Source organism: Phalaenopsis equestris, unplaced genomic scaffold, assembly GCF_001263595.1.
Source record: "Phalaenopsis equestris unplaced genomic scaffold, ASM126359v1 Scaffold000397, whole genome shotgun sequence".
In the NCBI taxonomy this organism is placed as follows: domain Eukaryota; kingdom Viridiplantae; phylum Streptophyta; class Magnoliopsida; order Asparagales; family Orchidaceae; genus Phalaenopsis; species Phalaenopsis equestris.
The window spans coordinates 105,892-121,285 of NW_018164839.1; the positions used below are offsets into that span (position 1 = coordinate 105,892).

Sequence of the window (15,394 nt, forward strand, 5' to 3'; positions counted from 1 at the left end):
TATATATATATATATTAAAACAAATTAAATTGTATTTAAAAATAATTAAAATGTATAAATCGAAGCATACATTATTTTATATTGCATCAAGATTTAAGTTTTCTTAATCAATTATTCATTAAAATAAATAAAATGATTATTAGCTTCTTTGGCACTGAATAATTATGTTTACAAAACTAACACCTAAATTATGAATTTTTTTTATATTTATGCCAACCCAAATCATTCATAGCACAACTAATATATCAATATTTTCAATTTTAAAAAGTGAATTATACATTTTCATATATACGTAAGGCGGCATATATATAAAAATTGAATTTTAGGTTTTAGATATGTAAACAATAAAAAATGATGGATATGTATTTAATTCTTTCTTAAATTTAGTCATAAGAATATTTTTTTAGAAATTTTTAATTTATTAACACGTGTCATGCGCGTGTTATCTTTTTTTAATATTATTTAAAGCGTTCACTTCTATGTTGTGTCTGACACGTGTCGGAGCCGTATCCATGTCCGGTACGTGTCTGACACTTCACGATTCCTAATTAAAAATCTTCATATAGCATAGTTAGCTATTCATAAAATTGGGTTTGGCTATAAATTTATGTTTAATTATTAAATTTCAAGATAAAAGAAAATGATACAATTTGCAATGCCTTTTATATTCTGCACATGAATGACATTTATAATTTTTTCATTATTATCAAACTTGAAACACTGCTCGATTTTTTAATGAAATTAAGTTAACATGCTATCTTTCTTTACATTTGTTCGTAAAGCACATGGAACCCATGAATCATTAGTTGAGTTGAGGGATTCCACAAAACTAACCATTGTGATTATTAGATCTTCAACAAAAGCAAGACAATTGCACCAACTTTTAAAATATAAAGTCTTATTTACTTTCCAATAAAGCGCCATGCAATATCCTTATAAAAGGACTTTTTGGTCAAATCTGAAATCTGAATAGACTAAAGGTTATTGATGTTTTAAACTCTGTTAGTTATCAGTATTACCAAGATTTTAAAAAACGGATCAGCTATTGAACCTAAAAGAAAAGCTTAAAGGTTTAAAGGTTCAACAAGGTTGCAAATGGGGCTGAACCGGCTGAAATAACAAAATAAAATTATTTAAATATTACTTAAATAACGTAAAAATAACATAAATATGTCATAATTAAAAATAAATATTTCTTAAAATATAGAATTTACACCAGAAATATCTTCTGTAATTTTAAATTTAAAATTATTCCAATTCTAATGCTAGCATTTCTTACTTTCTATTAAGTTTTAACAATTTATTTACTTAGATTATTAAATTCGAAATTAAATTTTAACAATTTAATACAAAAAATAATCAGAATTTGATCATGGTAATAAGCACTGTCCAATTTAATGAAATTGTAATCAATTCACTGGTTAATGGGTTCGACTAACAGTTCTCCCAATTCCAGACAATTTTTGTGTTGGAGTAGTTTTATCAGGGGAACGAATCGGCTGAGAGATTGTTTCACAATTGAACTGATTAGGCCGATAACACTTTTAAATCAATGACTATTATAAATGTGATTTGCATAAATTGTTACTTCAATGATCACGAGCTACCATATTAAACGTAGATACACCAATAACATGAGTTGGTAGTGGAAGAAGCCACCGCCAAAGCTCTTGTGCAAAATATAGGAACAAAGAATAAGAAATAGTATCATTTCTACCAATAAAATAAAAAAAATATATCTGTGTTAGATATTTTAAACTTTTTGGTCAAAATGTAATCTGAATTGACTAAAGGTTTTTGATGTTTTAAATTCTCTTGGTTATTAGTATTACCAAGGTTTTAGAAATCAAACCGGCTATCGAACCTAAAAAGAAAAGCTTAAAGGTTCAACAGGTTTGCATTTGGAGTTGAACTGGCTGAAATAGCATACTAAAATTAATTTAAAAATAGTTATATGACGCAACATACACACACACACACACACACACACACACACACACATATATATATGTGCATATGATAATTAAAGATACATATTCCTTAAAATATATAATTTACACAAGAAATATCTTCTATAATTTTAAATTTAACCATATTCCAATTCTAATGGTATTTTAAATTTAAATTTTATAATTTTAATTATCATAAAAAGGAAGGGGGTCAGCTGGGCATGCAATTGGAGGAAAAACTTAGGGAGCTAGGATTTCTTACTTTCTCTTAAGTTTAATATTTTATTTTATTAAATTATTAAGTTCAAGATAGAATTTTAACAATATAATATGAAAAATAGTCACAATTGGATCATAATAATAACTACCCAATTTAACAAAATTGTGATCAACTCATTGGTTCGACTAATGGTTTTCCCAATTTTAGACAATTTTGTGTTAGTGGTTTTATCAGGGGATCGAATCAGCCGAGAGATTGTTTCATAGTTGAACCGACTCGGTCAATCCTATTTTTAAAACAATGACTATTACAAAAGTGATTTGGAGAAATTGTTACTATAATTATCACGAACTACCATATTAAATATAGATACACCAATAACATGAGTTGGTAGTGGAAGAAGTCACCGCTCAAGCTCTTGTGCAAAATATAGGCACAAAGAATGAGAAATAGTATCATTGAAACCAATAAAATAATAAAAAAAAGTACCTGCGTTAGATATTTGAAAGCATCTACAACAGGTGTTACCATATCCTTGTATGCCTCGATCTACAAGGCAAGGTTGTATAATTAGATTTATGATAAAATTCACAATGATGAATGTGCCAATTTAGAATTTATAAATGGTCAGCAAAATTTATGGATAGGCATGGTACCTGGTGAACAATAGTCCGTAAAACGGTCATTGGATTAGAATGAGCAAGCTTGGCCACCATGCGACCGAGTTGCTTTAAGTTTTCTTTGGCAAGCCGTTTCAATAATCTACGAGTGTCCAACTGAAAAAAAAAAAAGAAAAAAAATGAATAAAAAATTAACTGAGCAACACTGCATATGGAAAGAACAGAGTAAACTTTCATGAACCTTTGCAATCTGTCTTGCAGCAAGGACCATGGGAATGCGTTCATCATCCTTCTCCCATTCACCATACAGACGATAGCGGGCCTACAAATATCAACTGCCCCCATGAAATACTGTATGCACAACCTCAAGAACAATAACAAAGAGAACAACATGCAAACCTCATATGGAAGTAGAGAAAGAACTTCCCATATCTCCTGACCTACTGCTGGATTTGCAGGTATTAACTGCAACGAAGGAAGCAAACAAGCTCCTAGAGCCTCCTCAACCCTCAACCTGGCTTCCTTGGCTCGAATGCCAGGATGCTTTCTACTTAAATCCACAGAAACAATAGGAATCAGATTTCCAGCAACACTTGCAGATTCCTGAGCAGAAAGATAGAATGCTTTTAGCACTCGGCAGACCTGCATGGAACAAATTACACATAGAAATGCCAAATTAGTAATTTCAACTTCAATACAAATAATAATACACCAGCTTAACGACAAGACAATAAAAGAACTTTAAACAACTAACCAAATACTGACTCAGCAAATATATAGAAGGCAAAATACAACTGGTATTACCCAGAAAAAAGTACATCACATTAACCTCTATTTAATGCCATACCTTCTGCAAAAGAATGGTGTCACGATGTAGATAAGGACCAGCAGCATTAAGCATCTGAAAAAGATCTCTGGAAAGATCAACTCGAGGAATTGGAACCAATGAAGTCATTCCTGATTCTGTGATATCTGAAGAAGTAGCAAAGGAGCTGCCAATGTTTTGGAGATGCGTTTGGCAAACAATAACATAAGAAGAAGAGATGCTCTTCTCTATAGCCCTAAGAAAATAAATTAATATCATTTAAGGAAGTGAATTGTAAATGAGGTCAAAAAATTACAAGGATTTAATCGGAATTAATAGAAATTCATAAATCCGCCTCAAATAAAAGGGGATAAGCCTATAAAAAAACACAACCAGATTCGCACAAAGGAAAAAATTTTATGACAATCCAAATGTACAAGTCAATGATGTTGGCATGTTTTTGCAATATAAAGTATAATATAAAACCTAAAGAAATCATTCAGAATCACATAAATATACAAATATTGCATTCTAATAAAACATGCGCCATTAAAAAAAAATTAATAAAATAAAAATACATAATCTAGGTGCCTTAAGTAGCATAGATATGGAATCTGCTAAGATAAATTGCATGGATCCAGAAGAAAAAAGGTCAAGAGCATGTCTATGAAAAGCTTACATTATTCAGAAAACTCACAATGCAAGCACAACAAATCTCATAAAAAAACGCAAATATTATGACTAAATACCTAAATAAGCCTTCACAGACAAGATAATGTGCAACTGGGTTCAGATGAGAGAGCCTGTCAAAAAGAACTTGAGCATGATACCTGGAAGAGGAAGAAAATACCGATATAACCAAAGGTACAAGACAGTCAAATTCATCAAATATACACAGTTTAATCAAGTGCACTAAGTTAAATTAATTGTTTCTACCGCTGAATGAGAAGTTGAGAGATATATGAGAAAATGTATCTTCAGTTTACAGCTCGAGGAAACTATTTTATTTCTACAAATTCACGCTGGTTAAAGCATTTGCAATTTTGAGGTATAATTTGTTCTAATTGCAACTAAAATTTACAATTTTAGCTCAAGACCAAGTTGGGAAAGAAAACAGAAAACAGCAATTCAACTGAACTACCCGCTGCCTCCAGTTTCATTAAAACAGCTATTCCCAGAATAAATCAGAAACTGCAGGATTACCCCCCTCCATTACCACAACAAAATATTGACAAAAATAAATAAGCCTGAAGTCGCTGCCACTTCCAGTGCCAATAGAATATCCACTCCCTCAAATACTCCAGAAAAAGAGATAAGCACGACTACAATCTAGATTAACAGTTTAAGCAACTGCATTAAGTTAGATTACTTGTTTCTACCATTGAATGAGAAGTCAAGAGATATATGAGAAAACGTATCTTCAGTTTACAGCTCGAGGAAACTATTTTATTTCTACAGATTCACGCTGGGTAAAGCATTTGCAATTTTGAGGTATAATCTGTTCAAATTGCAACTAAAATTTACAATCTTAGCTCAAGACCAAGTTGGGAAACAAAACAGAAAACAGCAATTCAACTGAACTACCCGCTACCTCCAGTTTAATCAAAACAGCTATTCCCGAATAAATCAGAAACTGCAGGAATATTCCCCTTCATTACCACAGAAAAATATTGACAAAAATAAATAAACCTGAAGTCGCTGCCACTTCCAGTGCCAATAGAATATCCACTCCCTCAAATACTCCAGAAAAAGAGATAAGCACGACTACAATCTAGATTAACAGTTTAAGCAACTGCATTAAGTTAGATTACTTGTTTCTACCATTGAATGAGAAGTCAAGAGATATATGAGAAAAAGTATCTTCAGTTTACAGCCCGAGGAAACTATTTTATTTCTACAGATTCACGCTGGTTAAAGCATTTGCAAGTTTTAGGTATAATCTGTTCTAACTGCAATTAAAATTTGCGCCCCATAAAAAGGATAACCCCTCACCCTCGTTTCCCCGCTCCACCCCCAAAGTACCATAAAGCAACAAATTATTAAATGGAAAAATCAAAGCAAGGTCAAGGTTCCACTTGACTAAGTAGAAGAAAGAGAATAACACCAACAAGTTTGGATTTTTTTTCTTCCTCTATGCTGGTCAGTTTTTTTTAAATACAACAGAAGCATGCATGCTATGTGATATAAAAGTAAAGAGCAAATAGTCTAATTTTAACAGCTTACAAAATAAGGAATTTAAGTTGCATACAAATACATAGATGAACGTTATAAATAGAAACAGCATAAAAATAATATTTTTTTATATTAACAATTTTGATTCTATTATTAAAAATTAGTAATAAAATTATTACACAGATCATTTAATTAAAAACTATCATTTTAAATATATATGAAACCGAATATAATAATAAAATAATTCCTTGAGCTTAATTAATATATTATTTAATAAATAATTTTTTTAATTAGAGCAAATTGGAACCAAGTATAATATTATAATAAATCTTTAAATTCTTTTAATATAATAAAAAAAATTTGTTTTAAACTTACTATTATGATACGTTTTTTCTCCTTTTATTATTTTTTAACCCCTCCCCATTACAAAATGTTCTTTCAGATCTGCACATTTTAAAAAAATTTGTTTGCCAAAATACTCCCAAGGAGTGAAGCCGAGCAACAAAATAAAACTAACAGGAACATTTTCGTATTTATCTTTTTTTCTTACTTTATCACTGTGAATATGTCATAAAACTCGAGGAACTCCCTCCTTCTAAAGCCCTTCTTTAAATGGCGAAAGCCACAACTTGGACAAAGTACTAGCACAGCAAACCATCCCTCATACCAAAGCCCATTAGAACGCACATGATACAAAGAAATTTACTCCTTAATATAGCATGTTTTTAAATATCTCCATAAGAACCTTTACAGCATACAATGAGTGCTCAAAATAGTAATACAACAATAACGTAATAAAGCAAGAACAAAGTAGAGAACCAACAAGAAACAAGCTACGTCAAGCATAAACTTAACATAGCCAGAGAAATAATGAATTTCAATGTTAATATCAACAGCTTTTGAACCCATTTATGCATGCATATAATTCTCTAGCAAGGCATACCAGTCATCTATTGAAAGAAAACCAATGAGAAGACCAAAACTCTGGTTATTTTCAACCTCAGCAGCATGTTCCATAACAGCTTCACTCTCCATGTCCAGTGCTGTAAACAAATCAACTGAAACATCTTGCTTCTCATCTTCCATGAGATCTTTTCCAGTAGCGGCTAAATTTATTTTGCCAATTTTGTTCGCCTGCAAAAAATTCAGCCGGTTTTAGAGCATTATGGTAATTTAATGAACCCAAAAAAAAGGTAGGAGTCTTAGAGATATAGGCTCTGAACAAAAAAAGTTTCTTCGTGGTCTAGAAGAAAAACTCATAGAACAGTTGTAATCACAGTTACCTTTAAACATATTAAATTTCAGAAGGATTTTTCCACCTAGGCATAATGGCCATCACATAAGGATTATAACAGAAACTGAGTTCAAAGAAAAAGAACAGTTCCAATACAGTATTCTCACAGGACAGCTCTTAAGAAGTAATGAAATGGGAAACCTTGAGTAATATAGATACCATGTGTTTCATATGTATATCATAAGCTTAAATGATAGGAGAATATTCCTTTAAGATCTGTTTTCTACTAAACATTTAAGATAGAGGTCAAGCAAGAGACTTGAGTGGAAAGATTTACCAAACTGACCATAACAGATGGTTAGAAAATAAAGATTGAAGCAGCATGAAATAGTTGTTGTTTTAGAAACAAAAACTTTTAAAGTTTAAACATTTTTTTAATTGGGTGCCTAAAAGTGGGCTATGCAGGACGTATTCTAATCTAGAGTTTTCCTATGCAGATTTATGATAAGATGCATAAAAACACTGCATCATTTCAAATTCCCAGTTCACAATACCTTAATTAAGACAAATAACGAATAAAAATGAAAAAATAAAATAATACGAAAAAACATTTCATGAAAATTCAATCTTCTAGTAAATATAACGAATAAAAAATTGGGAGCATTAAAAAGACACGTTGAATGAAAATCATGCCACTGTCCAAAATCATATTGCACCAAATTTGAAAAAATTCAAAAACAAAACCAAACTAATTAATAGAAACTAAAGAATAGAAGTAAGAAAAAAAAAGAACAAAAAATAGAAAAACATAACTTCATGCTGAGTATATTGCACAATAATTATCATCCACCACTTACAACAAGAAATGGCTAAAAAGCACTACATTTTATTCAATAAAAAATATAAATTAAGTAGAATAAGAATAAAATTCCCTTTAAATGCCTCAAGCCCTAAAAATTATTTATCATCACCTGTAAGAACCAAATGTATGCTCTTACTTTTTTTTCTTCTTTCCTTCATTGCACTCTACATTGAAGACTTCCTAAAAATCGCACTTTCCATTTTTTTTCTCCCACTCGATGTTGCCGCCTTCCCGATCTCTTCGACCCACCGCCTCTTGCAGCTATTCAGAGAGAGTCGAGTGTGGCTAGGGCACTGATCTCCACCTCTCCTCTCCCTTACCTCCTCTAGTTGTCCCTCTTCCTCTCAATCTTCTTCCTCCTGCTCTCCCAGTTTCGCTCGAAACCATCGCCTTTGTGATCAAACACCCTCAATACTGTCGCGAGTGGAGCTAGAAGTGAAGGTGACTTTAGGATCGCGGCATACAGAGATTTGAAACCCTCGTTTTCTCCCTTCCGTTTCCTACTACCCAAAAGGAAGGTAATGCTCATTTGCTCCGCCTCCATCCTTCTAGTACATCTGCAATTCTAAATCCCTTCCTAGAGGATTTTTTAACCGGGATTTAAGGCAAAACAGAGGCAAAATGGGGCTTGGGAACTGTGTAGGATTTGAAGCACATTTTTATTAATATTAATTAGGCTCAAGAATTTCTCCCTTCTAAAAATATATTAACAATATAAAATTAACAACAAGAACAATAATAATAATGAACGTCAATTAGGGTATACCTAATTTAATAATAAAATTTAACAACTTAATTAATCTTTTTTTTATTGACGTAGGATTGCTAGTCGATTTGTCGAATTCATAGGAGTATCACGTTTTGCAGCCTCGAGGTAAGCAACTGTTGTTTATTGGAGGATAAACAAACTCTTCCTAGTTATGGGCGTTATTCTTTGTGAACTGTAGTAGAATCACATCTATTATTTATGTTTTTTCAATCCTGCCCTTGGTACTTAAATTAAGATCTTCAATTAAGATATTGCACTCGTTATTTATTTACCTTATTGTCATGCTAAAATTAACAATTGTCTTAAGTTATTGTTGCATATTTGAATATTCCTACAGTTATAGTGTTTTCCTTTTCTTGCATCTTATGAACTTGCATGCGCATTCATGTCATATCACAAGCTTATATGAAATATTATAACTTTAACATGTTATATATGTGGAAACAATTTGACATGTTTGTGTGATAATATGTAGGTCGGTACAACCCTTCTTGATTTTGATTAGTTGAGCTGATGGGCCCACAAAGTGATGACTCTATAGGAAATCGCCAAGCTATTTGTTATCCACACTGCATGTCTCATTCCCTTGTCGTTTATGGTTTAATGGATAGTTGTTATTTACTGAGTTTTTCAAACTCATTCTGGATATTTTTGCATCACATTTTTTATTCAGCCAGAAGTAGGACTGTCTCCACCGGAGCAAGTTATTCAGTTTTAGTTTCCCAATTTTAGTATTTTCTCTTATACTTGTTTTAACGTATATTATTTTTCTTTGTCGAACCTGGGTAGTTACTCCATGCTATCATTTCCATTTTTTTCAGCTAGTTTTATATTTTTGTCCAAGTTGTATCATTGAACAATCAAAATTAATAAAATTTACATTTTCTTTTTATATGCAATACAAGTTTTTCTTTGAAAATACAAAACATGTTCAAATCATTTTCTCATGCTCTATGTTGTCAGGGTATACACCTTCCGGACCCGAGGTGTGACATCACCAAGATTTCTTAAATTTAGAATTAAAAAAACAAAAGATAAATTGACAAATTTATTTTAAAATTAGGAGATGCACAAGAACCGCATCACATTATTTGACTCCATAGAAAAGTCCCAACCGCATTTTAGTCATGAAATCAACAAAACTTACAGGAATAAAAGTTGTGAAACACATGCAATGAAAGAGTAGTCAAAGATCACACCAAAGAACCTCAACAGAGCAGTCAAGAAAGACTGTAGCAAAGAACTATGAAGGACCCATAACAAGGAGTCATTGAAGATCCATAAAAACACTAACAAAAATAAAAAAAAAAAAAAACTGAAAATGAAATAAGAGTAAATCACATAGGGTCAATGGTCACAATGAGCACAAAAAATCATGATGAAGAATTGAAAGCTAAGATCTATGATTAGTTAGTCCTAGAAAGAGCAGGAGGATAATGAAAATCTATCTTGCATTAGAAAAATGGCTCCAATAAATTATTTAGTAGTTATTCATCAAGTAGATTTGAATTTAACTATAGCACTTCCTATAGAAAAAACCAATCAATCATCACACAAAATCTTGTTTCTCAACTTCAAAAGGTGCCCCAAATATCCATCACCATCAATAGAAACAATTTGATCTCTACTAACATCTTTAAGAAAAAGATTAGCAAGAAATCTGAGAATAGTGTGAATGATAAATTTGATGTGAATAATGCAAGAAGAGTTGAAAAGGGAGAAGAACTCAAAACATAGATTGCTGGTTAATGATATAAATCCAAATTAAATACATTAAAATTTGGAGTATTAACAATTTTTTTTAACTTATTACCATTCATTTCTACATTTGATTTTTATTGATTTAGAAAAAGCTTACGATAAGGTTCAAAGAGATATTCTTTTTAGAGTTCTTGAGAAGAAAGGTGTTGATATTACTTATATTCAAGTCATTAAAGATATTTATACTATAGTTGTTACTTGTGTTCGAATTGAAGGAGGATTAACCAAATATTTTCCTATTTTTGTTGGCTTACATCAGAGATCGGCTTTAAACTCGTATCTTTTTGTTTTAGTTATGGATGGTCTTACTGGACATTTACAGGAGGATGTACCTTGGTGTGTGATTTTTGCTGATGATATCCTTCTCGTGGATAAGATGAGAGAAAAAGTCAAAGAAAAACTTGAATTATGGAGGTCTACATTGCAGTCTAAAGGTCTTCATTTGAGTAGAACTAAAACTGCATACATGGAATGTAATTTTAGTAGTAGTAGCTCTAGTGACAGAAGTGTAACTTTGGGTGATCAAATTATTAATGAAAGATTTAAATATCTAGAGAAACAATGGTGGTATAGATGGGGATGTTAATAGTAGAATTCAAATGGGTTGGTTGAAGTGAAGGAATGCTTCGGGCCTTTTATGTGAGAAAAGTGCCACTTAGGCTGAAAGGGAAATTTTAAGAGATGGCGGTTAGACCTGCAATGCTCCATGACACTGAATGTTTGCCTTTAAAAGAGAAGCATAATACTAAGTTAAGTGTTGTCGAGATGAGAATGATTCGATGGATGAGTGGTTTTACACTTAGAGACAAAATGCGAAATAAATATATCCGTGATAGGGTTGGTGTAGCTCCAGTGAAGGACAAAATTAGAGAGAGTCGTCTTAGATGGTTTGGTTGCATTAAATTATGACCATCTGATGATCCGATTAGGAGAGTAGATTTTTTAGATTCAACTTATGTTAAGAAAGACAGAGATAAAAAAAATCTTAATCTATTAGAGCTAAGAATATCCCACTACCTAGGAAGACTTGGGCTTATTGTATAAAGAATAATCTTAATTTCTTAGAACTAAATGAAAATATGACACTAAATAGGATGCAATGAAGAAAAAAAATTCATGTAGCCGACCCCATGTAGTGGGATTAAGGCTTTGTTTGTTGTTGTTGTACCATTCGTCTGACTATAATTAATGACTAAATATAGTTTCATTTTTTCTACAAGTTAATTTCTTAAAGATTCAAATAAAAAATCTTACAGAGTTTAAATAAACCATTACCATATCACCAAGCCTGAATTCCATACATCTCTAATTTCATCTTCAATAGATTTATAATTGTAATCATCAAAAATAAGTTTCACATGAACATCTTCGTTCAAATCACACAAATGACTAATAGATGATTCAATGAGATGTAATGCAGGAAATGATAATGCTAATTTGCCCTAACATTTATAAACATGAATACACCATAACGATTTTTCAAAAGAAACTTAAAATTTATATTTATGTGTTCTAGAATGTTTCACATTATATGTAACTACCAACCACACATATGATGTGTTTATCATATACCAAATTTGATTCAGAACAGGTTAGGTACATAAAGTCAAGAGTTTATTAATAAAGATGTATGATAAAAGCATAAAATCATGTACATGCTTTCAAAATTCATAGCATGTGGGAGAGAGAATTTGATAAGCAGAGATCGATACAACAACATCATATATTGCAGGCACGATTACCAGTGAAAGTGGCAAGATCATACAACTTGTTGTCTTGTAAGCACAAATTATTGGGCTTTCATCGATTGGTGACGACTCATGGGGCCCTGGGACAAAGAACTGAACATAATAACTTGTGAAGCACTTTATTGGTTCTAAATGCTAGTGGACGTGGAGATGGATGGCACAAGGTTGATGACTCACAGAGGATACAGAAAGTCGCCAGTAATGATTTTGACATGGAGGGATGAATCTTGTGGAGACTAACAAGACCAAGTCAACCACAAAGTTGTCTGCGGTATTGAACTCTAATTGTGCCTGAAGCTTGATGACACAAATAGAGCTTGATATCATATGTAAGGAAGCTGATTGATGCAATTCTTGAAGTGAAAAGATAGTTGCATAATGGATGTGAATGCATAAGAGCGAAGATAAAAATAAAAAATCTTAAGAGGTAGAATGATGCGGGATTTTGGTATTCTAATCATAAAAAATGATCTCAATGAAAACATAAAAGATAGGATCCAAGATCCTAATCTAACATATCGAGCTAGTCAAAGTCTCAAAAATAAAAAACAAAAAAATTAATAATAATAAAAGAACTAGATAGGAGATAAAAATTGATTCAATCATTTTCATGTACTCGTCCTCCCCAAACAAGAGTACTTAAAACATACAATGCCTGCCTTAATTGAATTGCTCTGCTAATTAGCCACATTTAACAACTAAACATCACCCCATATCCCACTTAGATTTACAACAATTTGTTACTATGACTTAGATTTACAACAATTTGTTACTTTGTCCTCCTAATATTTCACCAATAAATAAAAAAATTAACTGGTAAAAATAAGGGAGGCAATAGAAAACTCTCTTTTTATGAATCAGGTATATAGCACATGGAAGATGCTTGGGTGAAATTCCAAATTTGCAATAACATGTTTGCTCTAGTTTTGCTTTTGTATATTTTGAAAAAAAAAATTATAAATTGGTATTGTGTTCTAAAATAATTGGGGATGCATCTATATTTACAAAACCTTTTGTTTTTGTGCTTATCCCAGATTGTGGGAATAGGTTAGCTGGATAATGCAAATTAAAGAAAAAGAGATGTATTACATTGAGATTTACAACAATTTGTTACTTTGTCCTCCAAATATTTCACCAATAAATAAAAAAATTAACTGGTAAAAATAAGGGAGGCAATTGAGAACTTTCTTTTTATGAATCAGGTATATAACACACGGAAGATGCTTGGATGAAATTCTAAATTTGTCATAAAATGTTTGCTCTAGTTTTGTTTTTGTTTATTTTGAAAAAAAAAATTTATAATTTGGTATTGTGTTCTAAAATATTTGGGGATGCATCTATATTTACAAAACTTTTTGTTTTTGTGCTTATCCCAGATTGTGGGAATAGGTTGGCTAGATAATGCAAATTAAAGAAAAGGAGATGGATGACATTGAGCTGCCAGTGCTGACGCGAGGGCTGCTTGTGCCCACTGTCCAATCCTCTGTCCAGATCCTCCCAGCAGCCACCAATCTTCTCAGCCTCCCTTCAGTGGACTACCGGCACTGTTGGTCTAGCATTATCCTTACCAGAACCGCCCCGCTTCAATTGAAACGGTCGCTCCTATCATTGTGTTGTCTCTTTTATTATTTCTGTCCTTATTAGTTGGTTACTGTTTTACGTGCTTGTGTTGTTATGTCAAAGCGTCTTTGTTGTAATTTCCTGATTGCAGCAATAAAATATGTGTCATTCGAGTCGTGCTTTGCATTAACTCCGGTATCAAGTACTGTGCCGATGACCAATCATCAAAAAGGCAATGCCCACTGCATTACCAAAGCCAATGCATTAAGTATATGAATGAGTAAAAGAACAGTGCTTGGGTAATTTAAAAACAATTTCCTATAGAATATGTTATAGCTGGAATCAAGAAAGAATTATGAACTCTTTTTTTCAAACATTTAGCAAGAAAACAAAGTTTTGGAGATGAAATATTGAAAGTGAAAATAGCATAAAAGAAGAAAGAACAAACTTCTTCAAATCGCTTTGCAATGAGAGCATCATAATGCTCAAATGCCTCCTCATCCTTCGGAAGTAAATGGACACATCTGAAAGTAACAATAATTATGATCAACTAAAACAGCAGACTACAGTAAAAATCAGCATACATCAAAAAATTAGTCTGCCGTTACCACTAGGAAGCAGACGGATACTGGCCTATAAAAAATGTGTAGATTAACAGCCTCAAGCATGCATACATTCAGGCCCTCAAATATGCACAGTTTGGAGGGAGTGGGAAAAAGAATAATAAAGCAGATCACATAACATATCTGAATGTAAAATTGACACAAGTTGAATGAAAAAAGTTACTTCAAAATCTCTAAAGTGCCGAGATCATTTCCACATGCAAAATGAGTAAAATAAATAAAATCTCTATAAACAAATTTTCTATCTACTAGAAAACAAATAAGTCCTAACTAACCTCTGATAGAATTTTTTTTTTTTTCTTAAATGAAGGAAAACAACATTCCTCTGTATGAATGAAACAAGTTATGAATTAAATGAGAATAATACAATGTAACAATTTAATAAATAATTTAAACATACAAAATACTCCTAGTCCAAATGACAATTATTTTCTAATTAACGGCGTGTCAAAAGCCAATAATATCATGATGAAATGGTTTATAACAGAGAATACTAGCCTAAAGCATATATCTTAATAACCATGAAATCATCAACAACATGAAAATAATGATCAATACAATGTGTTGCACTCTATCTAAATTGCATGTACTTTCGGTATAAATCATCAAGTTTTTTATCGTAAAGAATGTTTAGAATATCATTAATAACAGTAACATAGGATTGTATCTAAGTAACATGATTTGTTTGGAGAATTATTCCTGAGGAGCATTCAAATCCTTTTTTTTCTTTTTTCATACATGGTATTTGAGGGATTTTCTATTCCAAATAGGTTCTTATAACTGCCAATAATATTATTTGGTGAAAAGAAAAAAAAAAATTCTAGGCAGTGCATTTACTATTACAAAAAATGAATATAGAAATTTGTAAGCTCATTTATTTGCAAATACAAACTCGAACGCAACAGATAAAGTTACTGTTAAACCATATATACAAGTAAATTAATCAAATATTTTTATTCACATAACAAATACTAATGTGTGAAAGACTCGGGGCACAAATCCATAGAATTATTCAGAACACAATTAAAAGCTACAAAACAAAAATAGAGAATAAAAAGCCAAAATTATGAA

At 31.6% G+C, this 15,394-nt stretch overlaps 1 protein-coding gene across 1 annotated transcript in view; it reads right to left on the reverse strand.

The window, feature by feature from the left end:
- The window catches only part of LOC110026713 (THO complex subunit 2), a gene marked incomplete at its 5' end in the record, with an annotated part of 81,850 nt that overhangs the window by 47,501 nt on the left and 18,955 nt on the right, over positions 1-15,394 (reverse strand). The window contains 8 exon segments of the mRNA XM_020727780.1: positions 2,659-2,718; positions 2,826-2,945; positions 3,031-3,111; positions 3,189-3,431; positions 3,637-3,850; positions 4,344-4,424; positions 6,710-6,900; positions 14,149-14,224. Of these exon segments, the coding sequence (XP_020583439.1) occupies positions 2,659-2,718; positions 2,826-2,945; positions 3,031-3,111; positions 3,189-3,431; positions 3,637-3,850; positions 4,344-4,424; positions 6,710-6,900; positions 14,149-14,224 (1,066 nt within the window).